Source organism: Penaeus chinensis, chromosome 27, assembly GCF_019202785.1.
Source record: "Penaeus chinensis breed Huanghai No. 1 chromosome 27, ASM1920278v2, whole genome shotgun sequence".
NCBI lineage: Eukaryota > Metazoa > Arthropoda > Malacostraca > Decapoda > Penaeidae > Penaeus > Penaeus chinensis.
Genome location: NC_061845.1, coordinates 15045450 through 15072949, shown reverse-complemented (window position 1 = coordinate 15072949; position 27500 = coordinate 15045450). Strand labels below are relative to the sequence as shown.

Below are 27500 nucleotides of genomic sequence, written 5' to 3'. Positions count from 1 at the left end.
AAAGACAATTAATAAAGTAAACTCACAGTGGGTATGGCATGTATATTGGCATTGGATTCAGTGGCTTCTGAGCCTTTGTGTGAGTTGCCAATGGCTCTCCACCTTCCCAGACATGCACACATTCAGCGTGATGCTGGTAAAACAGGATTTCAATGGAAATTTGCCTTTATTTTGTGCGCATAGAAGGTCCCAACTTGCCATACCCCCCTTGCCATAGGACTTTTATCTCTTTAAACACATGTTAGATGTTTAAATTGTACTCTATGGTTAAAATTTTGCTTGGGGAGTATGTTTAGATGGTACACGTACATTTTGTGCCCAGTTTTGAAAATTTCACCCCCAGGTACCACATAACTCCTTTATCTCAAACATTCAGTGACTTGTAAAACATGCAAGTATGAAGCTGCAAATACATTACTACATTACATGTTAACTGAACTCACCTTAGAACTACAACCCCTTCACAAATAAAGCCAAGAGGGTAGAGTGGGATCCAGATGGTGTATCGCAGCCAAGTCAGGAAGCTTATCTCAACATCATAGACCCTCAACATGTAGTAAGGATACCTGTGGAAGATTGATTTAATGATCTTCAAAGATGTGTCCTGCCTTAACCCAATGCCACTGGGGAAACAAGTAAAAAATGGGGAAAATGCTGTGCTCATTTTTTTACATTTTTTGTGACATGTCACTGCACATAGATGGCTCTGCTAGTGCTTACCCACAAAGGAGTCAATTAGTAGACCTTATGACCTTACCTGATTTGAATTGGCGGGAAAAATGTATTCTTTACTAGTGCTATGAACATCGATAGTGTTATATTTATTATAAACATTATAATTAATATAATGTTGTTAACATTAGTAACAGCAAAATAAGATAATGTAAAATATTTTTGTAAATCAAAGAAAAGGGTAAATTTGGCAAGACAGGCAGTACTTGTAATTGGCTCACTGGTGACTGAATACAAGATGTAGCCATCTATGTGTTAAAACAATCAAACAAGTAAACTCACAGTGAGCATGGCATACAAGTACATGTCATTCCCGTTGGCATTGGATTACTCTGACCTAGATTGAAATTGATTACCTAATTACAAGAGATACATTTGAATAAATTATATCTTAATATTCCTGCAGATAAAGACCTGTCTTACCTTACAAGTTCTATAAGTGACCAAACAAGATACAGGTAAAATATCACTGGTTTGGTCTGCATTCTCTCTTCTCCTTCGATCAGACAAAAGAAGATAATTCCTCTTCCGCCAACCTGAGATGTAGAACCATATATTAAGAAAAGGGAAGACTAAGAAGAAGGTGGAGAAAAAGAAATGTCAATCCAGATTACAGGTCAGTGCTGAATGACAAATTTTCAGTACAATCTAATATTCTCTGTCCAAAATGCCTTCCTTCTAATGATGTACAAGATGCAATTCATTCTACCTGGACGATAGCTTCAAACACTGATCCCTTTGTGTAGCCGACCATTGGGTGGAAGATTTCCAAAAACTGTGTTATGAAGCAGAGCCGCAGCATCCAGCCAACATTCAAGTGAGTTCCTTCCATTGATGCTGTGATGTAGGTAGTAGAAAGAAAAAAATGCTTTTGTTCTATTAGGGTTTTCTTTATACAGTTACATATTGTTATAGAATTTCATTTTTAAACTAAGTGACTAGATGGTGACAGATTAATGAACAGAACCTTTAAATCTTTGGGGCAATATTTCCCATGTATCTACAATTACAAATAATATTTATAATGACTTTATTTTTCCCCTAGTAACTATTAAACTATGAAACCAACTTACCAGGGCCATCTCTTAGGTATCTTGTTCCCATGACAGCCACAATGTATATGAATCCTATAAACTGCCACAAGTTGTACAGGAAAAGATATACTTTCTTCATACTCTCTCCTGAAATAAATAAATAAATAAATAAACTGATAACATGTATGAAAGGATATTATATCAGTGTTAATTATTCTGATATTTAAGGTAAATATTTAAATATTTACCTTTCTACCAAGCTAGACTTATTTTCTACTAAAATATGTAATGAACAACATCAACCCTGCTCTTACTCTTTGTCGGCCATCCCATTTCCTCGGCTTGGACCCTGTTATACAGATCAGGATAATCCTCCATGATGTCTCTGGCTTCATCGGATAAGTCCTCTTCATGAGTCCATTTGTCAAAGTCAATCTAAAAGTATATGTTTTCTTCTATAGACCATTCTTTCTTTATCAACTTCTGTCATTTCTCTTGTAATCTACATTAATAGATTTGTGTTAACTAATAAATAAATCAACATTTGATCTATTATTCTGTAAAACTATCAAAGAACATGGTACTTACTTTCAGCCAAGCAGGTTTCTTTGCATCTTCTAAAAGCCTTGGCCAGAATTCAATCTCTGACTTCATGAGGTTGAATTCAACGTTTCTGTCTAAGATTCTGTATTTGCTTTTCTGTTCAGACACATAAATGATAGAGAAATTATTTTGCTATTCCAAAAGCACTAAAGGACTATATATAAAATTTAGTAATCTTCTGTTGAATAATGTTTTTCTACAGTCCATAAACTAAGAATTACATATCAAATCCTCTATCCATGTCAAGTACTATAAGGTGCTGATTCTTACCCAATATTACTTTAACAAGCTGCTGACAGGCAAAGTAAAAACATGCAGTCCATTGTGATTTTAGTTTATTAATCTTATTTGCACATAGATGGTTTCACAAATGCCTTGTCACCCAAGAGTCAATTACTAAATATACCTGATCTCACCAGTTTACCCTTTTCTTAGATTTTTTTAAATTTTGAAACTACTAAGAATAAGAAAAAGAATAGTATTGTAATAACACTATAATACTTATTATGCCATAATAGTAATAATAACTGCAATAATAATCATAATAATAATAATAATAGTAATAACTATAATAATAAATCTTGAAAATTCAAGGAATAGAGTAATCAGGTGAGGCCAGGTAGGTCTGCAAATTGAATCCTTGGTCACTAAGAGTATATAGAGACATTTATGTGTAAACAAAATTCACAAACACAAAATTATGGCATAAAGCAAATTTACACTGTGACAATGGGTTATTCTATTCAGAAAAAAAATATATATATTTAAACACTTCACTATTTTCTACTAATGTGAAAATGCCAATAAATCTTTGACTGAAACAAAAAAATGTTACCTCTGTATCAATGGGCTTGAGGAGCTTCAGGTTGAATCCATACTTATTTTCACCTTGTGCTCCATTTGCCACAGCAGAGAATGACAGTGTCTGTTCCTGGAGGTCAACATCAGGGGACTGGGAGTGAAAAAGTTCATGAATTAGGGCACATCCACATGAGAAAACAGGTGGTTGTTCATTTATCTTTCCGTATAAATATTGTTAAAACTGAGTATGCTTTTACTTCATCATCTTTTTTATGTGGTATCACTCAGTAAAAGCTTGAATAGAGAGGTTCAAAGAAGAAAAAATAACACTTTATTAATACTGCCTTAACTCACATACATGCTACTAGTGTGGACAAGTCTATTGGCTTCAGTAATATAAAGCTTCTTCCTTCTGCCTGATTGCAGATATAGCTTTAGCCTTTAGTCTTTATTTGCAAACCAAAATTATCATCTGTTATAAGTTGAAAAAGAAAATAGAATGAATTACTATATATATAAGAAATCATATTATATATTCTGAGGTAAATAAGTATCTAAAGTAATTATGGATTAGTAATTATTTCTAGGTCAATGTGTATTTTCTAAATAATATGATATTCTATGAGAACTTAAGGTATATTACATATACAAATCAAATCTAATTAGTGCAATATCAAGTAATAACAGTCTAAAAGTATATCAGATAAATTTGGGAGTATAACAGACTGAAATATAATTGACACAAAACACAATTTCATTTAAAAATAACACATAATTACTTAAAATTACTTAATGAAACTCTGTGGGTATGATAGGTCTTTGCTTTTCCAAAATCTTGGATATTGAAGAAACTATTTATTCATTCCCCTTATTCATCCCATTTTTAATTACCTCAATCATACTTTGCAACTGGGTAAAGGAATATAAATTAGATATCCAATATCCGTAATCTGACATGAATGCTTACAATACTAATGGTATTGCTAAATTGCGCACAGTCACGTTGATGTGCGTGATGTCTAGATCTCCCTATATCACACAAATGTCAATCATTGAGACTGTAATGAAACCGCTCAACTTTCACAATTCATTTTATTTTGTTTATTGTAATATCACATCCCTAAAAATATCGAGACCAACAAACTGTCACCTTCAACACAACCAAACCCCAAAAATAAATAATACAACGCGAGACACAGTCACTGGATAACCAATAGAGCAACCATTATTCATAACTTGCCTGCACATTCCTTAACTCAACGCGTAAAGTAACAGCGGTGTCAGTCTGTGCCCAGTAGACAAAAGGACTCAGATGTCTATCTTTCTCCATGGCTGCGTTTGTCATGAGAGTGTAGCCGCACGCAACCCAACGCGAGCCTCGACCAAGCGTTGTTTACTTCCAGCAGCTGATTGGCTTTCAGAGGGACCCTGAGTGTAAGGGACTAGAGCGAATGCTGAAACCTGTCACTACGGGTATGATGAGGGGGGAGGAGGATGGTAATGGTGATGGTGATGATGGTGATGATAATGGTGATGGTGATGATGATGATGTGATGATGATGATGTGATGATGATGATGATGATGGTGATGATGGTGTGATGATGATGATGATTATGGTGATGATGATGATGGTGTGATGATGATGATGATGGTGATTATGTTCATGGTGATGATGATGGTGTGATGATGATGATGGTGTGATGATGATGATGATGGTGATGATGATGGTGTGATGATGATGGTGATGATGATGGTGATGATGATGGTGTGATGATGATGGTGTGATGATGATGGTGATGATGATGGGTGATGATGATGATGGTGGTGATGGTGTGATGATGGTGATGGTGATGATGATGGTGATAGTGATGACGATAATGGCGATGGTGATGATACCGTTAATGATTATGGTTATGGTGACAGTATATGTGTGTGTTTGTGTGTGTGTGTGTGTGTGTGTGTGTGTGTGTGTTCGTTCGTGCGTGCGTGCGTGCGTGCGTGTGTGTTAATATGAGTTTTAACAATTTCATTAAGGATTCGTTCTGACTTTTTAATGAAGATCCCGATGGTTATGTAAAGTCCTAAATCAGATTAGATAAAGACAACATGATGATACACTGTTTTGAGAGGCAGCAAAGCTATAGTAGCATATACAATGAAAATGAATATATAAGCAAACTTTTTATTCAACTGTAGCCTTTTACTTTCATCCATTTTACAAAATGCTTATAACCATATCGATAGCAATGAATTTGGTCGTTAAACTCATTAATACCTGAAAAACAAATATGTAGATAAAAACAGATACACACGCACGCACGCACGCACGCACGCACGCACGCACGCACGCACGCACGCACGCACGCACGCACGCACGCACGCACGCACGCACGCACGCACGCACGCACGCACGCACGCACGCACGCACGCACGCACGCACGCACGCACGCACGCACGCACGCACGCACGCACGCACGCACGCACGCACACACACACACACACACACACACACACACACACACACACACACACACACACACACACACACACACACACACACACACACACACACACACACACACACACACACACACACACACACACACACACACACACACACACACACACACACACACACACACACACACACACACACACACACACACACACACACACACACACACACACACACACACACACACACACACACACACACACACACACACACACACACACACACACGGTTATAAATTACGTGAATGACTAGTGACATCACCACGGGACTGACCTGACGTAGTAATGACGTCAAGTTGTAATGTAACTCGAGAGAAACTTTGGATAAATGTGTCTAATAATTATTATCTGTACAACCATTTAGCCTGGGTGTACATACTTTTATGAGTTTGTTCAGCTCCATTATATAAGAATTAAAGAGTTATCGGGACTATATATATGGGGTAAGTCTGCTCTGTTCTATGATGGAATGCGGAGAAATGATATCCTAAGCTGTAAAGGTAATAATGAGTAAGAATTAATTTCGTCTTTGGGAATGCTTTTTGGTAAGTATGAAAATAGGTCCTCGTACAAAATGAGAAAAATGTAATGTAATAGTCATGAGGAACATTTGAAACAACACACCATCTGCCACAATGATACTAGGCATTCAGTAAGCCTAATTTGTATAGATAAAGACCAGCAATAAACAGAATGACTACACCACCAGCACATAAATTCTGTCAAGTATTTACCAAGATGAGCCCTACTTTATGATTTTTCATCCAAGAAAAACAGCCTAATCACTATATTTCCCAAATATACCATAACAGGTGAGAGTTAGGGGGGGGGGGTGCAGTTGGCCTTTGTCAGAGTGCAGGGGAAGGAACGGTTTGCTTTATGGGCATTTGTAGTACAGTGGTGGTTGTTGCACATTAGCAGGTGACCACGGTCGGGTACCGTCTCCCGCGGTGGCGTGGGGCTTTGCATTCTTTCGGACGGCATTGACGTCTGGGGGGGGGGGGGGCGGGTGGCGGCAGCAAGCGCTCGCGCAGTGAAGGCGAGGCGACGAAGGACGAAGGAGAAGGAGAAGAAGCACGGAGGAGGAGGACGATACTAAGCAGGAGTGGACGAAGACCCGAACGCAAGAGGGAACCATACTGGGAGGAGGAAGGAGACGAAGGGATGGAAGAGCCGAGCGAAGAATACGCAGAAGAGGGAGAAGAGGCGAGGACGAAGAAGTAGCGGCGAAAAGAACGAAGAAAGAAGAAGAACAGAAAGCACGAAGGGCCCGTCGCGGGAACGACTAACCCCCCCCCGACCCGCCCATCCTCCCTCTCCTCCCCTCTCTCTCTCCTCCTCCTATCTTCTTTCCCTTTTCCTCCTCTCCCATCTTTCTCCTTTCCTTTTCTTTTCCACCTCCTCCTCCTCTATTCTTCTCACCTCCTCCTCCTCCTATTCTTCTCCACCTCCTCCTCCTCCTATTCTTCTCCACCTCCTCCTCTCTCCTATTCTTCTCCACCTCCTCCTCCTTTTCTCCACTCCTCTTCCTCCATCTTCTCCACCTCCTCCTCCTATTCTTCTCCACCTCCTCCTCCTCCTATTCTTCTCCACCTCCTCCTCCTCCTATTCTTCTCCACCTCCTCCTCCTCCTATTCTTCTCCACCTCCTCCTCCTCCTATTCTTCTCCACCTCCTCCTCCTCCTATTCTTCTCCACCTCCTCCTCCTCTTCTTCTCCACCTCCTCCTCCTCCTCTTCTCCACCTCCTCTTCCTCCTCTTCTCCACCTCCTCCTCCTCTTCTCCACCTCTGCCTCCTCCTCCTCCTCTTCCTCTTCTCCACCTCCTCCTCTTTTTCTTCTTCTTCTTCTTCTTCTTCTTCTTCTTCTTCTTCTTCTTCTTCTTCTTCTTCTTTTTCTTTTTCTTTTTCTTTTTCTTTTTCTTTTTCTTTTTCTTTTTCTTTTTCTTTTTCTTTTTCTTTTTCTTTTTCTTTTTCTTTTTCTTTTTCTTTTTCTTTTTCTTTTTCTTTTTCTTTTTCTTTTTTCTTTTCTTTTCTTCTTCTTCTTCTTCTTCTTCTTCTTCTTCTTCTTCTTCTTCTTCTTCTTCTTCTTCTTCTTCTTCTTCTTCTTCTTCTTCTTCTTCTTCTTCTTCTTCTTCTTCTTCTTCTCTCTCCTCCTCCTCCTCCTCCTCCTCCTCCTCCTCCTCCTCCTCCTCCTCTTCCTCTTCCTCTTCCTCTTCCTCTTCCTCTTCCTCTTCCTCTTCCTCTTCCTCTTCCTCTTCCTCTGCCTCCTCTTCCTCCTCTTCCTCCTCTTCCTCCTCCTCTTCCTCCTCCTCTTCCTCCTCCTCTTCCTCCTCCTCTTCCTCCTCCTTTTCCTCCTCCTCTTCCTCCTCCTCTTCCTCCTCCTCCTCCTCCTCCTCCTCCTCCTCCTCCTCCTCCTCCTCCTCCTCCTCCTCCTCCTCCTCCTCCTCCTCCTCCTCCTCCTCCAGTTCTTCTTCTCTCTCCTCCTCGTGTTCCTTCTTTTCTCCACCTCCTCCTTCTCTTCTTCACCTCCTCTACGTCTCCTCCCTCTCCCTCAACTCTTTTACCCACTCAAGATAAGGTTTCTTATCTGTAGAGAAACCTTGACTTTTAGTAATCATAAATACACATTTGCTTGTTTATCAAACTTAAAAAATAATAATTTTTGTACCTCTTAACTGTGTCTTGGATTTAAGTTTTGATATATCATATGTGGTAAAAGTACATTTTAATATCGGGCTCATTTACAAACTATACTCATGTAGGTTGGTAATATTTTTTTCTTCCTTTCTTTTTTCTTTGACATTGTAGGTGTATGGATTTATATAATTATCTTCACATTATATTGGTACATAAAGTATGCAACAGCCACATATCATGTTTAGATCTCATCATGTGATATAGACATGGAGGAAACATATATATATATATATATATATATTTGACGTTTAATTAATAAGTGATGTTTTACATTTCTCATGACAGAATAGTGTGAGAATATGCTGAATGACAGCTGGACTGATTAGAGATAAGTGTTCTTCAGAGGTACTGCTATGCTGAGACTTCATTTGTGCCTAAGGTTTATTATTAGAGAGAAGAGACAAGCTGAACCTTATATTAGAGCATCATCCAAGTGTATTTTCTAAATCATGGCCTTTCAACCAACTGGTAAGATATTTGATGGTTAGGTTTGTGTCATGGTTTTATTTAACTAATTCTGAAATATAATGAAGTATGTTACCTTTTTGTGTATACTGCATTACAACAATTCGATCTATATATTTTACTTCTCAGATTAGTTTTGGAAAATGCTAGTAATGATATTCTAAAAGTTTGTATAGATTTTTGTAATTGAACTAATTGGGTAATGGTCTTTAAATAAAATATTAATTGCAGTGACAATTGGCTGTCATTTTAGAAAAAATAATAAATGCATTTCTGTAAAAAAAAAAAAAAAAAAGGAATAATAATAATAATAATTAGAGAATACAAGAACTATTCATTATTTCTTTTAACTTTCTTAAGAGCATCAACACGTGAGGTTCAACCCTTTGCGAGGGGACTGGATATTAGTGTCTCCCCATCGCATGAAGAGGCCATGGGCAGGACAGGTTGAGAAGCCGGTTGGAGAGGACATACCAGCCCATGACCCGAAGAACCCTCTCTGCCCAGGTGTGGTGCGCCCAAATGGGGAGGTAAGATCATGAGTAATAATGATAATGATAATAATAATAATAATAATTTTAGATGTAGGGAGGTTCTTGTGATGGCAGTTAGATTACAACTGTCTGTTTATATTGCTTTTAAAATATCACATCAGCAGGATAATTCTTTGTCAGGTTATGATCAATTATGAACAACTGAAAAAAAATTAACCTGGGAGTGAGGGATTTAAACCTAAATGTATGTATCTAAACTAAACAGAGGTCATGAAATACTACTACTAATAATAGTATTAATTATTATGATAATAATTAAATTCTGTAATGATTAGGAAGATATTTTTGACTGAGATTGTAACAGGCAGATAAGAATAATTTTCAGTGAAGATGAAAGAGTCTATAAATTTATGTACATACGAAATGTGAATATTCTTATTATCTTCATCTTCTTAAAGTTGATATATATTTGGTTCAAAATCCTTCCAAGAATCTCCCACACCCTCATCAACACTCTTAACAGGTCAATCCAAACTACGAGTCGACATTTGTTTTCACCAATGACTTCCCAGCCATGTTAGAGGAAGTGCCAGCACCCCAAGAGAGCAACGACCCTCTCTTCCAGTCATCCCCAGCACGTGGCACCTGTCGGGTCATGTGCTTCCACCCAAAGTCAAACCTGACACTCCCTCTCATGACCTGCCAAGAGATCAAGACTGTTATTGATGAGTGAGTCCAACAAGATGAAAAATTATCAGTTTCTGTTGTTATTTATACTGTTATTGTTGCATGTTTTTTTTATTATTGTTATAACCTTGTCTGTTATCAGAGTTGAATATTTTTTAGACTAAAAGATTGTCCTCCTCTCATTTGATATATTACTGCATCCTCTCAGGAAACATCATCCAACTACCAGCTTTACCTCTAGCAGTACTTTTTCAAATAATAATGCCAACAGATGAGAAGTACCATAAGATAGTACTGTCAGTCATTTTTCACCCACAGTAGTTGCCATTATTTTCTGGGATCAGTAACAGGTACTTCTAGTAGCTTTTTGGGGCTGTGGCAGTAACTGGGTCTATATAAAAGACAGATTTATGAATTAGAAACATTTTGAAAGTAGATTATTAATGTTATTATTACTATTATTATTGTTCTTTTACTTGTTATTATTATTTTATTATAATTATTTTAATATTATTGTTGTTGATATTGCTGTTGACTTTATTATTATTGTTATTATTATTATCAATATCATAATTGTTATCATCATCACTATTGTTTTTTGTTGTTTTTGTTTTGATGGCAATATTATGGTATAATTGTTGTTATTATTATGAATATTGAAATTATCCCTTGTGGTATTTAGAAAGGGTAATGAAGATAATAATCACAATGATGTAATTGTTATTATTTTGATGATGATGATAATGATGGTGATGATGATGATGATAATGATAATGATAATGATAATGATAATGATAATGATAATGATAATGATGATGATGATGATGATGATGATGATGATGATGATGATGATGATGATGATGATGATGATGATGATGATGATGATGATTAATAGTAGTAGTAGTAGTAGTAGTGGTAGTAGTATTAGTGGTAGTAGTAGTAGTAAAAGCAGTAGTCATAGTTTTATTATTATTATTATTAGTAGTAGTAGTTTTCTTTTTCTTCATATTATTATTATTGAAATTATTATTATTACTTTTTTCATTCATTAAATTAATGTATGAATCTTCCTTGCAGATGGATAAAACAAATGTTAGATCTTGGGAAAAAATACACATGGGTACAGATTTTTGAAAACAAAGGGGCTGTCATGGGATGCTCGAACCCACATCCTCATTGTCAGGTAAATTAAAAGAATTTATTTAGGTGGGGGAGTCTTTAATTTGTTTTTCTATTTTGTTTTTTTCTGTTTTTATATTTTATCTTTTGTGAAAGAATATGATATGGAATATTTATGTTATGTGAGTATATGAGGTAGTATTTATAGCACAGATATACTTCTTATATGATGAGAAAAAAACATATATATATATTTTTTTTTTTTTTTCAAGATCTGGGCATCATCGTTTATGCCCAATGAACCAAAATTGAAAGACACTAATCAAAAAGACTACTTTGCCAAGTATGGAAGACCTATGCTGATGGACTATGTTAACAGAGAGCTTGAAAAGAAGGTAAGATTCTTAACCTTTTGGGCTGGGATGGCATGACAAGCATGCTGTGTCTACTGTGATTTCAGTTTGCTAAAATGCTTTACACATAGACAGTTCCACAAGTACTTAGTCACTAGTCACAAGTTACTTAATTACTAGTCCTACCTGTCTCACTTGTTTTAACCTTTTATTTTTTATTGCTATTTTTATTTCAGTAAAATTATGATAATCATATGTCAGTAATAAAAGTAGTAACAGGATTAGTTTCAGTTGCATTAGAAAAATAACATTCTTCCTGAAAATTCAAGGAATAGGGAAATCACATGAGGTAATGCTGGGCTACTATTTGACTCCTTGAAGGCTGAGCTTTTGTAGAGCTGTCTGTGTGAGAAAATTCACATTAGGCGCTACATATACCAACACGCATAGGGTCAATATATGAATAGAAATACAATTTCAAAGGTATGATAGACTGTGATATTTATACATGTAATGGAAATATGGTTTGTGTTTCATTGCGGAAATTACTAGTATCTTGAGTGCTTTTTGAGAATATTAAAATATGCATAGAAGTAATTTTAATTTGTGGTTCATTTATTTTTATCATTGACCTTGTTTTATTTGAAAGATGTTAAGGAGATATAAGTGATAGTAATTAGAAAGCAGATATAGTATATATTTTTTTCCACTAAGTGGGGATATACAGATGAAATTTGAATATTAAGTGACAAGCATACCAGATCAAGAGTCAGTATCTCCAATTACTCTTTGAAATTCAATAAATTAAGCTGTAGATTCTGGGAGAGCAACTACACATGCCATATCTAATTTGATTTTGCTCCACATGAGTGCACTTTAACCTCCACTAGTGTTTAGTGTAAACAAAATTTATAAACTGAAATCTTAGTTCATATGGCATGGATAATTGCACTTGCAATATCAACAGTTTAAAATTTCAGGATCCTTTTATTATGATTTGTGTAAATAATTTAACAGCTGGAAATGTACTACTGTATAGGCATAGATAAAGAAAATATTGTATTAAAATTCACTAATCTTATTTATCTTTTTTCCTATTTTTTAAAATAATTTAATCTGATATCATCAGACCCCATGCAACAAATCAGTTAAGCAATAGGTGAATTTGTAACAGGTCGGAACCCTTTTCAGGAACGTCTTGTAGTTACGAATGATGACTGGGTTGTTGTGGTTCCATACTGGGCAGTTTGGCCCTACGAGACAATGGTTCTTCCAAGGCGCCATGTGTCTCGCATGACAGATCTAACAGAGACAGAGAAGACATCTTTGGCTGATATTGTAAAGAAATTGACAACCAAATATGACAATCTCTTTGAATGCTCTTTCCCTTATTCTATGGGTTGGCATGGTGAGGATTTTACCTTTTGTTCTGTTTAATTTTGGTTGGTAGTAAACCTGGACATAGAACAGTGTTGTTTAAAATGTGACATAGTTAATTGTAATAATCAATTCAGTAACTGATTTCATTCTCCGATGCTTCACAAATGATAGCATACCCTTTTCCTCTCTCCCAGGTGCTCCAACTGGGCCATGTCTCCAAGATGATGTCCAGCATTGGGTTTTTCATGGTTGTTACTATCCTCCTCTTCTGCGCTCGGCTACTGTCAAGAAGTTCATGGTTGGATACGAAATGCTGGCACAAGCTCAGCGTGACTTAACAGCAGAACAAGCTGCAGAAAAACTTAGAGTCTTGCCGGAGGTTCATTATAAGAATGCCTAAAGATGTTTTGGAAATAATCAGTTTGTCATTTAATTTTTTTATTTATTCATTTTTTTTTATTGACTGACTGATAGCAGGATATATATATATATATATATATATAAATATATATATATGTATATATATATGTGTATATATATATGTATATGTATATATATGTATATATATGTATATATATGTATATATATGTATATATGTATATATATGTATACATATATGTATACATATATATACATACATGTATACATATATGTATATATATATGTATGTATATATATGTATATGTATATGTATATGTATGTGTATATATACACATATATACACATATATACATATATATACATATATATACATATATATATATATATATACATATATACATGTATATATACATACATACATATATACATGTATATATACAATATATATACATATATATACATACATATATACATATTAATACATATACATTATATATATTATATATACATATATATATACATATATACAATATATTATATATACTAATATATACATATATATAATACTATACTATATACATATACATATACATATATAACATATATATCATATACATATACATATATATACATATAATATACATATACATATATATATAACATTATATATACATATATTACACATATATATATAATATAATTATATACATAATACAATATATATACATATATATATATACATATTATATACATAATATACATATAACATATACATATACATATATATATATATAATATTATATATATATATATATATATATATATATAATATATAATATAATATATATATAATATATATATTACTATATATATATATATATATATATATATATATATATATATATATTAATATATTATATATATATATATATATATATATAATATATATATGGATAAATAAATATATATAAATATATATATATATATATTTAAACAAATATATATATATATATGAATAAATATTATATATATATATAGATATTATATATATATATATATATATATATATATGGATAAATATATATATATATATATATATATATATATATATATGGATATATATATATATATATATATATATATATATATATATATATATATATATATATATGGATATATATATATATATATATATATATATATATATATATATATATGGATATATATATATATATATATATATATATATATATATGGATATATATATATATATATATATATATATATATATATATATATATATATATATATATATATATGGATATATATATATATATATATATATATATATATATATATATATATATATATATATATATATATGGATATATATGGATATATATGGATATATATGGATATATAAATATATGTAAATATATATATACATATATATATATATATATATACATATATATATATACATAGTTGTATACAAATTTATCTGAAATATTTAGGATTTAAAAAAAAGCAAATTAAATATGATTAAAATAAACTTTAGTGTAAGTATCCTTAAAATAGAAACAAACTATTTCCTTTTAAACTGAATAGTATATATTACCAAGAAAATAGGTGCCATTTGTCAGTAAGATACTATACAGAAAATAGATTGTAGATTTTGAGTGTAGAAAACGCTCATACCTATTACACTGTTTATTATGTAACTCTACTAGCATTTTGAGATGGTAAGACTCAATCTACTCTGTACTGTGCTACGGATACGACTCCATTCTGTAGTATGCTACATATGAGGCTACCCTCAGTGCCCGTGACATTCCCTAGGCATCACTAGTCAGCTGAGATCAGCAGTCCTAATGACAAACAACTCATTCACTGGCCCTGGGGGTGATATAAAATTTACACCCTCATGCCCAAGTCTGGTATGCCCATATCCCACTGCAGGACTCAGTAAGGAACTTTCCTATTCCATTGTTTTGTTGTTAGACATGTGACTCTCTCCATGACTCCCATGGAACATGTATATATTTTGATATTAGTTTGTAACTGATTCTGCCCAGTAACAAAACAGATCATAGTCTGTGTCAGCCATTACCATAGATAAATGTTGAACTGGCAACTGTGAGGCTTTTTCAACCTATTTCTCTCTCATATGCTCCCTGCCTAATCCCTTGCTTATTGTTTTCATAAGGAGATTGAGATTGGGACCCAATGTAGGGGATCACCCCTACCTTGGACTAATTGCAACTAATTTTGCATGTTCTTTTCTTCTCCCCCTTTCCAATTCCTTTTCTTCTTCATCCCCTTCTGTCCACTTCCAAAGGTGTGAGAGGTATGCTTTGTGTCAGTCGTGAACGGCCTCTGGGAGCCATGGGCACAGTATTCCCACAGTTAATTGGTCTACCCATGAGGCCTGGACCATTTCCTCTCCCTTACTCTTATTAGTGGCATTAAGGCTTACCCCTTCATCAACTAGCCTATCTAAATTCGATTTCATTGGTTTCCCAACCCCTGCCTTTCCTTTGACCACGGCTCTGACCACTGATACTAATACCCCCTCCTTGATGTTTGCAGTCAACTCGATCCATTCTGATTCATCCACCCAGGTCATTACTCAACCTTCAGAATACAACTCCTTCCTCTCTCGCAACATCCTCCACTCCAACTTTTGCTGCACAGTCTTCTTCATTGCCTACTCCTTCCCCCTTCATTACTACTCTCCATACCACCCCATACTCCTCCTGCCCTCATCCTTCTACCATCCTTCTCTGCAAACCTTTTGAGTACCCTTTTTGACCCAACCAAGTGGGATCAGTTCTTTGTGATTCCCCCTACAGCCCTGTACTCAGACATTACACTTCTGTGCCAACAATGTCTCCAAAGCTAAAACCTTTTGCTGTCGTTCGGATCATTCACACCTTATTACAGTTACACTTGAGTCCAAAGCTTGTGCACTATCTACCCTAACTGACCTCACTGGCAAACCTATTCCTGCCCTGTCCAACCATATCAACCCCTTCCCCATCAGTGTCAGAAAAGTTGGCATTTTGGCCACCCAGCCAACCACTGTCGCCTCACAGCCCACTACCCTCTATGTGCCCAATCTGGTCATGACCATTCAAATTGCTCTGCTCAGTTATACACGTGTGCTAATTGTGGTGGCTTCCTTAATCTCTTATTGGAGCTGCCATGTCTAACACTCAAATGTGAGGTAGCAGTTCTCAGATTCAAACTAGGCCTCACTCTACAAGAGGCCAGAAAAGAAACACGCCAACAAAATTTTTCTCTTTCTACCTATTCCAGAACTGTACTTTGCTCTGTTCCCCTCCTATCTTCTCAAGAAGTCTCAGCATCTCCCCCAGTATCTCTTCCCTCTACCTCAAACCATCCTATCTCTACCCCTTCTCTCACCCAGTCAAATTTCTTTTCCAGTCTAAATCCAGATACTCCAATCTCAACCACTTCTCCAGTGCCTACCCCTCCCCCTTCTCACAACTGACACATAGCACGATGATTTCAGACCAAGGTTACATGTGATGCGTGTCACTCGGTTCGCAAGATGGCATTATCGGAAGATGATTATATGTTACTGTTGTCCTGAGTCCTAAGTATGCTTGTGACAATCATTTATATCACTTGCTGGAATAAGCTAGTACTTTGGGGCAGAATGTGAGGCAAATTTTATTCCAATACCCTGAAAATACTTTTTTTTTCTAACAAATAAAATATTTAGATAATTAATTTACCATGGAGAGTATTGTTATTGTACTAAGGAAATGTATCACAAACATTTCCTCACAGCTTGTACAAATAATATGTTGACTGGTTCATTGTCTGGAAGAGAGCAGACACACATCGCATTGTTTCTTACCCTCGTCCAATGCCTCGCTCACTGAACTACCGAAGTAGTGTGTCAAATGTGTTTAGCGGAAATCTGTCTAGCACTTCAAAACTATATATATATATATATATATATATATATATATATATATATATATATATATATATATATATATATATATATATATATATTTCATGTTATTTGATTTTAATATTTTCATATTATCTTGGATAATAATAATTTTGGATATAAAAGCTCCACTGTAATATAACAACACTCCGAAGTGGCAGGTCACACGCTGAAAAATATCGGACAAGTCGCATTTCGGCGTCGCAGCAGGTCGCAAGTGGCAAATGCAACGTGCCATGACACTACTTTGTGAAAGGTTCCATATATTTCCAGATGTTCGTTTTCAAGTGGCGTGCCACGTGGCAAGGGCCAAATGACACGTACAGAGATTTCAGACCAAGGTTACACGTGATGCATATCACTTGGTTAACAAGATAACATCAACGGAGGTTGACAATGTTATTGTTGCCCAGTCCTAATTAATCTTGTGACAATTATCTATCTGTCACTTGGAGGAATAAAGTGGATGACATTGGGGTAGATTATGAGGCAAACTTGTTCCAATACCCTGAAAATACTTGTAAGGAATAATATTTTGTCAATTCTACCGCTGAGTGTATTTTTATGGTACTGATGTGATATTGTTTCATACAGACATTTGTAATTCCCCACTGTTCGTACAGAGGTTATGTTGATTGGTTCTCTGTCTGGAAGAGACGTGGTTGTGCAGGAGAGCAGGCACACATCGCTTTGTTTCTTCCTGCAGGACCGCGCGGAGTTCCTCTCAACCTAGTGCTATATGACCTTTGATGTCTAGCACATTTATTTGTTCACAACATTAACCATTAACCAAAGCCACGCTCACTGTTAATGTTTGGTGGAAGCTTTCTAGACACTTCAAAACTGCTCTTTGCATGTCATACATCCCAGTTTTCCTTTTTATAAGATCTGACACACTGTCCGAGGTGGCAAGTCGCACGCTAAAAAAAAAGTCCAATCTTGTTGTGGCACGCAGGTCGCACGTGGCAAATGCGACGTGCCACACCACTTGCTTTATATATTGACAGTCACTTTGAATGCCGCAAGACCTATATAGGAATTAGAAAATTACAATATATATATATATTTATTTTGACATTTTTTTGCCGCGCCAACATCTAAGGTCATTAGCGGCATATTTAAAATATTGTCATAGCGTGAGGCTTGGGGGCAAAGCCCCCAGTTAAAGAAGTGTTATATGACTCTTTCTCAATAGATAATAAAGTACCTGTTTGTCTTACCACATCAGGAGAAAATGTGACAGCCTACTTAATGGACGACTGTACGAGGAGCATCCCAGCCATTATGCTACCGTCCACCAACTGACGGTAGATAGTGAACATACAATGATTTAACTGCCCCGTAGCTCCGTTGGCTTACGATCGAAATGGTAATGCGTTCACTACTTTTGGGCTATTTATCGATAATGACCAGCACTTGGTTGATAAAGTCGGCACCATTACCTGGATATCCGTAGCGACGACAATTCATTTTTGTGACTTTGTGACGTGTGACTTTGTGACGTGTCCCTAGCTCGGGAAATTATCCACAAAAACAAGGGTTGTCTTTTGCCAACTCTTGATGCTGCAAGTTAAGACAAAGTATCGCACGTCACATTTTTCCATGGAAAATGTGAAACATCAAGCTTCAGGATCCCTTTATAACCTTGTATAAAACCATGTGGACGAGACCTGAGACTAATGATAGCCCGTTATCCATGGGGCCATATACAGTCGTGACAGTCTGTCTCTAATGACTACGCATTGGTTTCATTTTGACATGCTATAGTTATTAGGCCAGCATTATTAGGGCCGAGGTTGATGGTTGGTTTACCTTTCCCCCTTATATCAGGTTCATCAATCACCTTGTACATCTCTATGACATCAACACTAAGGTTTAGCGAATTAGTTCTGAAAGTTGTCATATTTCTCTAGGATTTTCGTTGATGTATGTTGATGATTCCCGATGCCTTCGTAATTGCAGACGTCACACTGTAGCTAATGATGCATATTATCACTTCCATTGCTTGCTCTCAGGGAGATGACAGTATACTTTCTTGTAATAGAATATTTCTATTTCCCTACATATTGGTTAATGTAGTGGTACGACATGAACTTCTATGGACTGTCATATTGTTTCACCGATCTGCTTAGCAAATGGGGAGTGACTTGCAACTGTGAGTGAATCTTAGGCTACAGTATCCAATAACTAGCCATGTGGAGGCCCATTTCTCCTCATCACTACTCCACAACGATTTGCATTGCATGTCACAAGGACCAGTTATTTTGTCTTCAAAGAATTTTAATTTTTATCCTTCACTTAACTGTACACTTCCCTTGACGCTTTTGCAGTGGGTTTCTTCCTTGCGTCCTTAGAGCTTCGCACAGAGCTACGCCAGGGTTGCTCATTTATGTAGGTAACTCAGCACATGGACTAGTTAGAATCGTAGACGACTATGCTTTTACACCCGTGCTTCGAAACTGAAGAAGTGTTCATCGTCTTTCACAATGAATTCGACTCGTCCGCTCATGCCGTGTACGCAGTGTTCAGGAGTTATACCGAGCTTTTATCATCATCATTTGGGAGCTAACGCCGGCAGGGGCGCATAGCCGCATCCACCCTTTGTTTCCACCAACGAGGGTCACTCATGGCGAGCCGCCAGGCAGGGGCCCGGTCCATCTCTAGTTCCTCATGACAGGTTTGATCGATCTGCCCATGCCACGACCTTCTCGGTCGTCCCATAGACCTTCTCCACCCAGGGTTGTCACGGACAGAGAAAACCTGATAGGCAGGGTCATCCTGCGGTAATCGAGCCAAGTGGCCGTATAGCCTGAGTTGGCGATCAAGACGAGATTCCAGAGCACAAGATAGCATCCAAGTTTCACTACCATATAGTAAAACTAGCAGTATCAGGGCCTTGTAAACACGTAGCTTGGTCCTTCTGTACAGGTACCGGCATATCCAAATACTCTTGTCGAGAGATTTCATGACCCCTGCTGCCAGGCCAATCCATCTACTGACTTCCTAGTCTGACAGCCCAGAGTCATAAACTGCACTACCAAGGTATATAAAGCTCTCTGGGACTTCGATGTTTTCACTGCAAGCACATACCGACTGCACAGGATCTCCTAGTAGGCCCCCAAAGTCCTGGATCTTGGTCTTGGTCCAGGAGACCTCTAGCCCCAGGGACTTTGCTTCATTGCTAAATGCATCAAGAGCCGCCACACTAGGGTTTCCAGAGATTCAGATAGAATGTCAACATCATCAGCAAAGTCAAGGTCTGTTAACTTGATATTGCCCAGGGTTGCTCCACAGTGACTTTGGACAGTAGCTCTACCCAGTATCCAATCCATGCAAGTGTTGGAAAGTGTTGGTGCAAGAACACAGCCTTGCCCCCACCACACTACAGCACTTTCAGTGCCTGTATACAGGTTTGCTATTAATCTAACAATCCTTGTTGGAATTCCTCTTAGCCTCAGGATATCTTAGAGTGATTCGCGATGCACCGTATCAAACGCCTTCTTGAGGTCGATGTAGGCTGCGAGCAGCCCACGTCCGAACTCACGACGGCGCTCTACAATGACTCGAAGCGCCAGGATGTGGTCTATTGTGGACTTACCAGGAGTGAATCCAGATTGCTCCGACCTTTGGTGCCTCAGCAGGTGGTCTCTGATACGTCTCAGTAGGATGTGCACGAGTACCTTGCCTGGTACACTGAGTAGTGTAATGCCTCGGTGATTGCTGCAGTCCCAGTGATCCCCTTTCCCCTTCCAGAGAGGGATAACCACACCCCTCAGCAGGTCAGGGGGAAAGGTACCAGTCTGCCAGATGGCAGACAGGACTGCATGCAAGCCCCTTGCCATAGGTTCTCCACCAGCCTTTAACAATTCAGCTGGGATGCCACAAACACCTGCTGCTTTACCACTCTTCAGCTTGGAGATCGCCCTCCTGACTTCAGTCAGGGGGTTGGATCCTCGCTGATGGGTGGGTCTGGCAGAGGAATCTCAACATTACCCGCATCCAAGTTAACTGTTGGTGGATCAACCAGATACAACTGCTCAAAATACTCAGCCCAACGCACACGCACCCCATCAGGATCTGAGATTATCTGGCCACTTGCTGAGCGGACTGCAGTCGTCTGTGAGGAGGGCTTGGAGTTCAGCATTTTCAGGGCTTGGTAGGCAGGACGAAAGTCATTTACTAAGAAATGGCTTTCGACCTCCTCTGCAAGATTACTGATAAACTGTCCCTTACCCCTTCTCAACAGTGACCTAGTCCTGCGCACCAGAGAACGGTGCAAGTTGCGATTCCCTGACAATCGAGCAGCACAAGCATCTGTGGCTTCCAGTGTCTCCTGCGAGATAGAATTCTGTCTTGCTCTTGGCCGTTCACCAATGGATTCCTGAGCTGTATTGAGCGTTTCACGCTTGAAGGTACCCCACATAAGAACAGGGTCTGTCAGGCCCTCGAGTTCTGTGAGACGACCAGAGACAGTCTCGGCAAACCCCCGGGCACACTCGTCCTCCCTCAATCTCTCCAAATGAAACACCCTAGGGTGTTCATTTAAGCGACGGGGGGTGCTAAAGTGGACCCGGAGAGTAGACACAACTAATTTATGATCAGTTCCACAGAACTCGGCGCTTCGATACACCCTGCAGTTCTGGAGGATCCTCCACCGAGTGCTAACGAGGATGTGGTCGATCTCCTTGGCCACACTACCCGTATCGCTGTACCAACTCTACTGATGCGGGTCAGTTTGGCGTAAAACATCTCTTTCACCTCCTACATCCGTAGGAACGTATAAAGCAATAAGAAACATGAAGCCAAGTGAGAGCTTCAGTCTCAATACCATAATATGTTCATCTACTGGAGTGACCTCTACTACCGAGGGTTGAAGTCTGCTGGAGATGGCTATGGCTACTCCCTGGAGATGGTGGGCATCGCTGCAGCCCGACCAGTAATAAGTGAAACCACCCACACTAATCGTGCCGCTGCCAGGTCTTCTCACCTCCGAGAGAGCAACCACCTCAACTCTCAGCTGCTTCAATTCCCTCGACAGTAGAGGTAACCGATCGTCCTGTCAGAGGGAACGGACGTTTCAAGCCCCCACCCTGACAACCCGCCTGAGGTCTAACCTCGGGCAGTCACTCCGGGTGGGTGCCACCTCTGCCACCCCTACCGACGCCGCCCCATATAGAGGTTAGCTGGCTACAGGTCCCATAATCCGCCTGCAGGGCTCCCTTTTATACACACGTAAAAAATCTCTCAGCTCATTTCCGAAATTCTTTATCAACAAAATGGCAGAACAGGTGCAGTTTGGCAATTGTTGTTGCTATGCAGATGTAATTTAAAACATATTTTTCGTTTTAGTAAGCCTTTCTCCTTCTCAATCAAAACCCTTGATTTTATGCTAACTGAAAATCGTCACTTTTTCCGGATGTGGATAAATTTGAATGCAGTTTGCTCACAAGTTTACAGGTCACCAGCTCCATTAATGCATGACACGTGTAGCTCACACTCTCACCTTTGAGAAGCTGCATGGAAAAGCCTTAATACCCTTCCCTTCGACTAATTGACGCAAACGCATTCAAAGCCTGCAGAACACACGTACTACGTTATTCGTCGCTATATTTAAATCTCCTCCTGTTAGGCTACCCTCTTGCTGAGTAGAAATAATTTAGGTCTCTCACCACTTTGAAATTCTGCGCAGCCCAGACGAGATAGATAGATAGATAGATAGATAGATTAAAAAAAAAAAAAAATCCTGCACATGAGGTGATCACTCTTTATACACACCAACAATTTCCTCTCATTTGTCAATGAGCAGGAAAATTGGATAACTGCTTTGGTTTAAGGCCCTTTTGTAGCATCCCGAAACCCTAACACCTTTATACACTGTTTCAAGTTGTATCACGGTCGTTACAAAACATCATCGAAGTCAGTACTAACATACAAAGTATTGAAAAAGGAAAAAGTTATCTTTATTCATTTTACAAATCATTAAAGTACATAATATCCTGGCATGATGTTAATCACAAGCAAAACATTGTGGAAGCTTTAAATAAAATGGAAAAAAGTGACTGACTACTCTGCAATCTATGTTGTTTATACACATCACTCACGTTTCGCCTTACAAGGCAGTGGAAAGTTCAAATGTATTTCTCTGATTGTCAAAAAAAAAAGAAAAAAAAAATATATATATATACATATATACACATATTTTCTTATTACATACATTGTTCTTTATATGAAAAATGGAAGTTGCATAGGGTCTTGCATCTGGGCAATTCCAATGATCACGGGCATTTACTTGACTTATTGATTAAATCATATCAACTACTCAGGATACATAGCATTTTCTTTGATATTTTTGAGCCTGCAAGGTTATATCATAGAGGTACAGAATGATTTCGAAGACTTTCATCCCACCGAAGTCAATATCACGTTATATCGGATATGTTAGAAATTCTAAGCATGTCGTTCCAGTGAGCGTCATGATTGACTTTAAATCTTACCCGTATAGTGAACATTTGATTGATGTACCGTTCTATTTGTATTTGATGTACCGTTAATAAGGCACAGACACATTGTATGTACTCTTACAATAAAAAGTATTATCAAGTAACTTACGATACGATTCGTAAGTAATGAAAATATAAATCCCTATCTAAAACTACGTGAACTATATCTGAAAAATATCGCGCTCTGATTGGCTGGCCGGAGTGCATCAAAAGGTTTGCCTTCAACTAGATGCAAAATTAAAAGATGTTTCAATAGGTTCCAGTAATTTACGCGCAAATGGCAAACATGTATCAAAGTATATCAGTGTTAGGGGTTTCAGAAATGTTACAAACGTGGCCTCAAGTTGAGGGCATACACTTTGAGACAAAATTAAAACATGATTCAACAGGTTCTAATAATCTACAGGTAAAGAGCAAACATGTATTAGTGTATCAAAGTGTTACGGGTTTCGGAAATGCTACAAAAAGGCCTTTAGTTTATCAGTCAATATAAATAATATGGCTTCTTACTTACATCCTTTTAAAGATCCCATAATGGTTATATCCTATTTTTGTAAGACAGGATAACTAGGATGTATGGAAGGTTTGGAGCACGACCATTTACGTTACGTCAGAACATTATATTAACTTTCAAAAACGATTGTTAGAGTTTATATTTTGATAGTAGCAACAATGTTTGAGTGAGATACTACGACAGATCAGCCTAATAATCTATGTATGGTTTGACGATGATGTAAGTTTTGTGTAAGCTTTGTCAGTTGCCGTTATACCAATGAGACAGGACTGTTAACAAATGGGATGTGTTGGGAGGGTGTGTGAGGAAGGGGTGTAGGGGGATCATGAATAGGAGGAGGATGGATGTCGGCAGTTACTTGGAAAGTAGAGGGAATCTGAGATTAAAAGATGGATGAGATGTAGATATGTTATGTTGGGTCATTAGAAAGATTTGAATGCCTTCGGGAGGGGGGCTGCATAAAAATGACCAGTGAATGATTTACATATTAGAATGGTGTTTTACCTTAGTTGTGTGTAATATGTTTAAATCTTGTCAAAGTTCAAGTTCGGCCACAGGAGTTCGCGACCATTAAATTGTTTTCTGCCTAACAGGCTAGTAACAGTGTGTGGGACAAGTCATTGTTATTTTAGTGGATATCCATCCAGTCCAAGGCATTCTACTGTGTTCATTATTTCATCTATATTCTAACTCCTCCCACAATGTTATCAGATCATATGACGAAAAAAAATTACTTTGACAGTCGAAAAACCCTGTGGTCAAATGTACATTTCAATGAGCAAGGAAAATAGCAAAATGGAAAGTTTTGGGTTGGGAGAAATTATTATGTAAGAAAGATTGCATTTCCTGATGTTTGCACCATCGATCTGTAACATTGGAAATTTCACCATAAAACAGACAATCACAAAATGTTAAAAGGAGGCATAAGTCGATTTTCCAACTTCTTCAATACATGAAAATAATGAGAGAAATAATCCTAATATGTCTTCTGTAAAGGTCGTAGATCTTTTTTGTTTTTCCTAAGTTTTCTCTTATGGCCTCAAGTCATACACATTCCTCCTTTGTGTAATTACATTATTCCAATCCAATTACCAAATCAAATTTGCCAAATTATATTTGACTCATTACTTGTATGTTGAATTCTACAAATAATTTGAAGAGGAATGGTATTTACCCTAGATCTATGATATATCATGCTGTATAGAACAAATCTTTCTATAAAAAGAACCTACAAGGCCAAGGTTGTGATATATATTATATACAAATTGATTGTGCCAAAATTGATGTCAGCATCAAAGTTGTCAAGGGCAGCTTCAGTATCTTACATTGTTGTATCTACAACACAAAACAAGAACTTTATACTGTTGCAAAAGCAATTTGTCATGGCTTTAAGTACAAATACACGATCCAGATTTCCTTTTTATCTCTGTTTTGTACAATATGCCAGCTCCAATTGTGCCCCTCTCAGGCTCACAAGAATGAAGCAATACCAGCTATGTTCACTGAAGGCAGTGCAGCTTATTACATTTATTACAATAAACCTTGTAAAGTTGTATAGGGTCATGATTCAATGCTATAATGATCATCATAACAACATTATTACAATTTCTTTAACAGTGTTATGAATAGTTTCTTAACTTTGAGGGAATATGCAATTGAAGTTATGGTGCTTTTTTTGAGACATATTCCCTAATTCCTCACCAGGTTCCCGATGTTTCATCTTGCGTGACATACCTGACTGTGAATATTATTTTGGGCTTGAACATACCCCTGAGTAATGGAAGGTCATTTTAAACTTAACAAACATTCAATAGATACCATTAAGATCAAAACAATGCTCTTCAAATATGGTTTTACCTTTCATGCTCATCATTAAGACATATACGCAAAAGCACAGTATAATAAATTGTAAGATATTAAAATAACTGACGGTCATTGATGTTACAAGACTAAATTTTGTAAGTACCATTGCTTACGATTGTGTAACACTTTACATCACTCCTTAGAACATTCTCTTATACTTAAAAAGGAATTTAAAGAAAAAACAAGTATTACAAAGTCTATCTATGTATTGTAGAGGGCTGAATGAATGAATGAACTAAGTACAGAACAGAAATAATTATCTTATTAATACAAAATTAATGACAGTGTGTCTAGTTGTTTTTCCATTTCTTTATTTATTTTTTTTTTTTAATTCCATCCATCACAACTCCTCCTCTTTAGATTTGAGGTTTGGGTCTCTGTATCACACATGACCCATCAAAGGATAAATTTTTAGGACAGGCATGGGCACCACAGCTGCTATACACTTTATCGGGATTTACATTTACTATAAAAATACCTATCGTCACTTGAATTTGTCGAGATTCCTACTCTAGAAAAGTAAATTATGCAATTGTAGACTAGAGTAAATATTTAAAGTCATTGTACGAGAAGTAATTCATCATTTACTGTATTAAAAACAAATACCTTGGAATATAGCAGCATGTAAACCCATTGCAGGACATAGAAATGTAATTATCATATCCAACAAGTAAAAAAATAAAAAATAAAAAATAAAACAAACAAAAATGTAGAAGAATGTGAAGTGATGTTCATCCCTATGTCAATTGACATTACATTTCCCAAAGACAAGGGATTCTCACTGTCCTGGCTGACCAATAACAAATTCCATACCATCACAGATGAAAAAGGAAAGAAAAAAAAGAAAGAAAAAAGAAAGAAAAAAATCTAAGGGCCAGTGAAAGAAATCAAATTGTAATTACAATCTCTGCTTACAAGTAAATTATTATAAGTCTGATTTAAGTTGCAGAAACATAATAAATAACTTAAATTCATAGAAAAAAAAAAAAAGCTAAATAATACAGAAATTAAGAGTAAGGATAAAATCACTGAAACAAGAGATTAAAGGCAAGAAAGTGAGTAGAAAAAAAATAATTAAGGCAGTAAATCCTGGAACTGAGGTGTGCTGGATTGAGGGTGGGGTAGGGTGGGGGGAGACACTGGAAGTACAGACTACAGTAAAAAGATGGATTGTAATGGAGACGCTTGACTGACCCTTGGCAGCAAACTTTTAATTCTTCCCTGACAGTATGCATCCATTCTGCTGTCTTGCTTTGCAAATTGCAGCTGTCAAAGGGTCATTTCTGGAACCTGGGGGTGCATGTTGCATGTGATCATGACACAGCATTGGTGGAAGTTTCATACCCAGTCAAATTATGGTAAAAAATAAATAAGAAA

At 37.0% G+C, this 27500-nt stretch overlaps 3 protein-coding genes across 12 annotated transcripts in view; 1 reads left to right on the top strand and 2 right to left on the bottom strand.

Annotated features, from left to right (window-relative positions):
- The window catches only part of LOC125039613 (very-long-chain (3R)-3-hydroxyacyl-CoA dehydratase-like), a 7763-nt gene extending 3163 nt beyond the window's left edge, over positions 1–4600 (bottom strand). The window contains exons 1-8 of the mRNA XM_047633754.1: positions 4411–4600; positions 3205–3321; positions 2355–2465; positions 2081–2201; positions 1806–1913; positions 1442–1569; positions 1156–1268; positions 444–566 (exon numbers count right to left, since the gene is read on the bottom strand). Of these exons, the coding sequence (XP_047489710.1) occupies positions 444–566; positions 1156–1268; positions 1442–1569; positions 1806–1913; positions 2081–2201; positions 2355–2465; positions 3205–3321; positions 4411–4515 (926 nt within the window). The 5' untranslated portion in view covers positions 4516–4600. The remainder of the gene's footprint in view (positions 1–443; positions 567–1155; positions 1269–1441; positions 1570–1805; positions 1914–2080; positions 2202–2354; positions 2466–3204; positions 3322–4410) is intronic.
- A 16-nt stretch (positions 4601–4616) lies between these two features.
- Positions 4617–13353, top strand: LOC125039614 (galactose-1-phosphate uridylyltransferase-like). 4 transcript variants are annotated; one of them, XM_047633759.1, is made up of 8 exons: positions 4617–4643; positions 8668–8850; positions 9208–9377; positions 9865–10070; positions 11106–11211; positions 11420–11542; positions 12692–12908; positions 13075–13353. In XM_047633759.1, the coding sequence occupies exons 2-8, from the start codon at positions 8832–8834 to the stop codon at positions 13278–13280; spliced, it is 1047 nt and encodes a 348-aa protein (XP_047489715.1). In that variant the 5' UTR covers positions 4617–4643; positions 8668–8831; the 3' UTR covers positions 13281–13353. The 4 variants fall into 4 exon arrangements, with proteins under 4 accessions (XP_047489715.1, XP_047489712.1, XP_047489713.1 ...); XM_047633756.1 differs by lacking the exon at positions 4617–4643 and adding an exon at positions 5934–6128; XM_047633757.1 differs by lacking the exon at positions 4617–4643 and adding an exon at positions 6135–6185.
- A 12313-nt stretch (positions 13354–25666) lies between these two features.
- The window catches only part of LOC125039612 (metastasis-associated protein MTA3-like), a 107210-nt gene continuing 105376 nt past the window's right edge, over positions 25667–27500 (bottom strand). For all 7 annotated transcript variants that reach the window (XM_047633743.1, XM_047633746.1, XM_047633747.1 and 4 more), the window contains one exon: positions 25667–27500. This exon is cut by the window's right edge and continues 1439 nt beyond it. The gene's annotated coding sequence lies outside the window, so the exon portion shown is untranslated.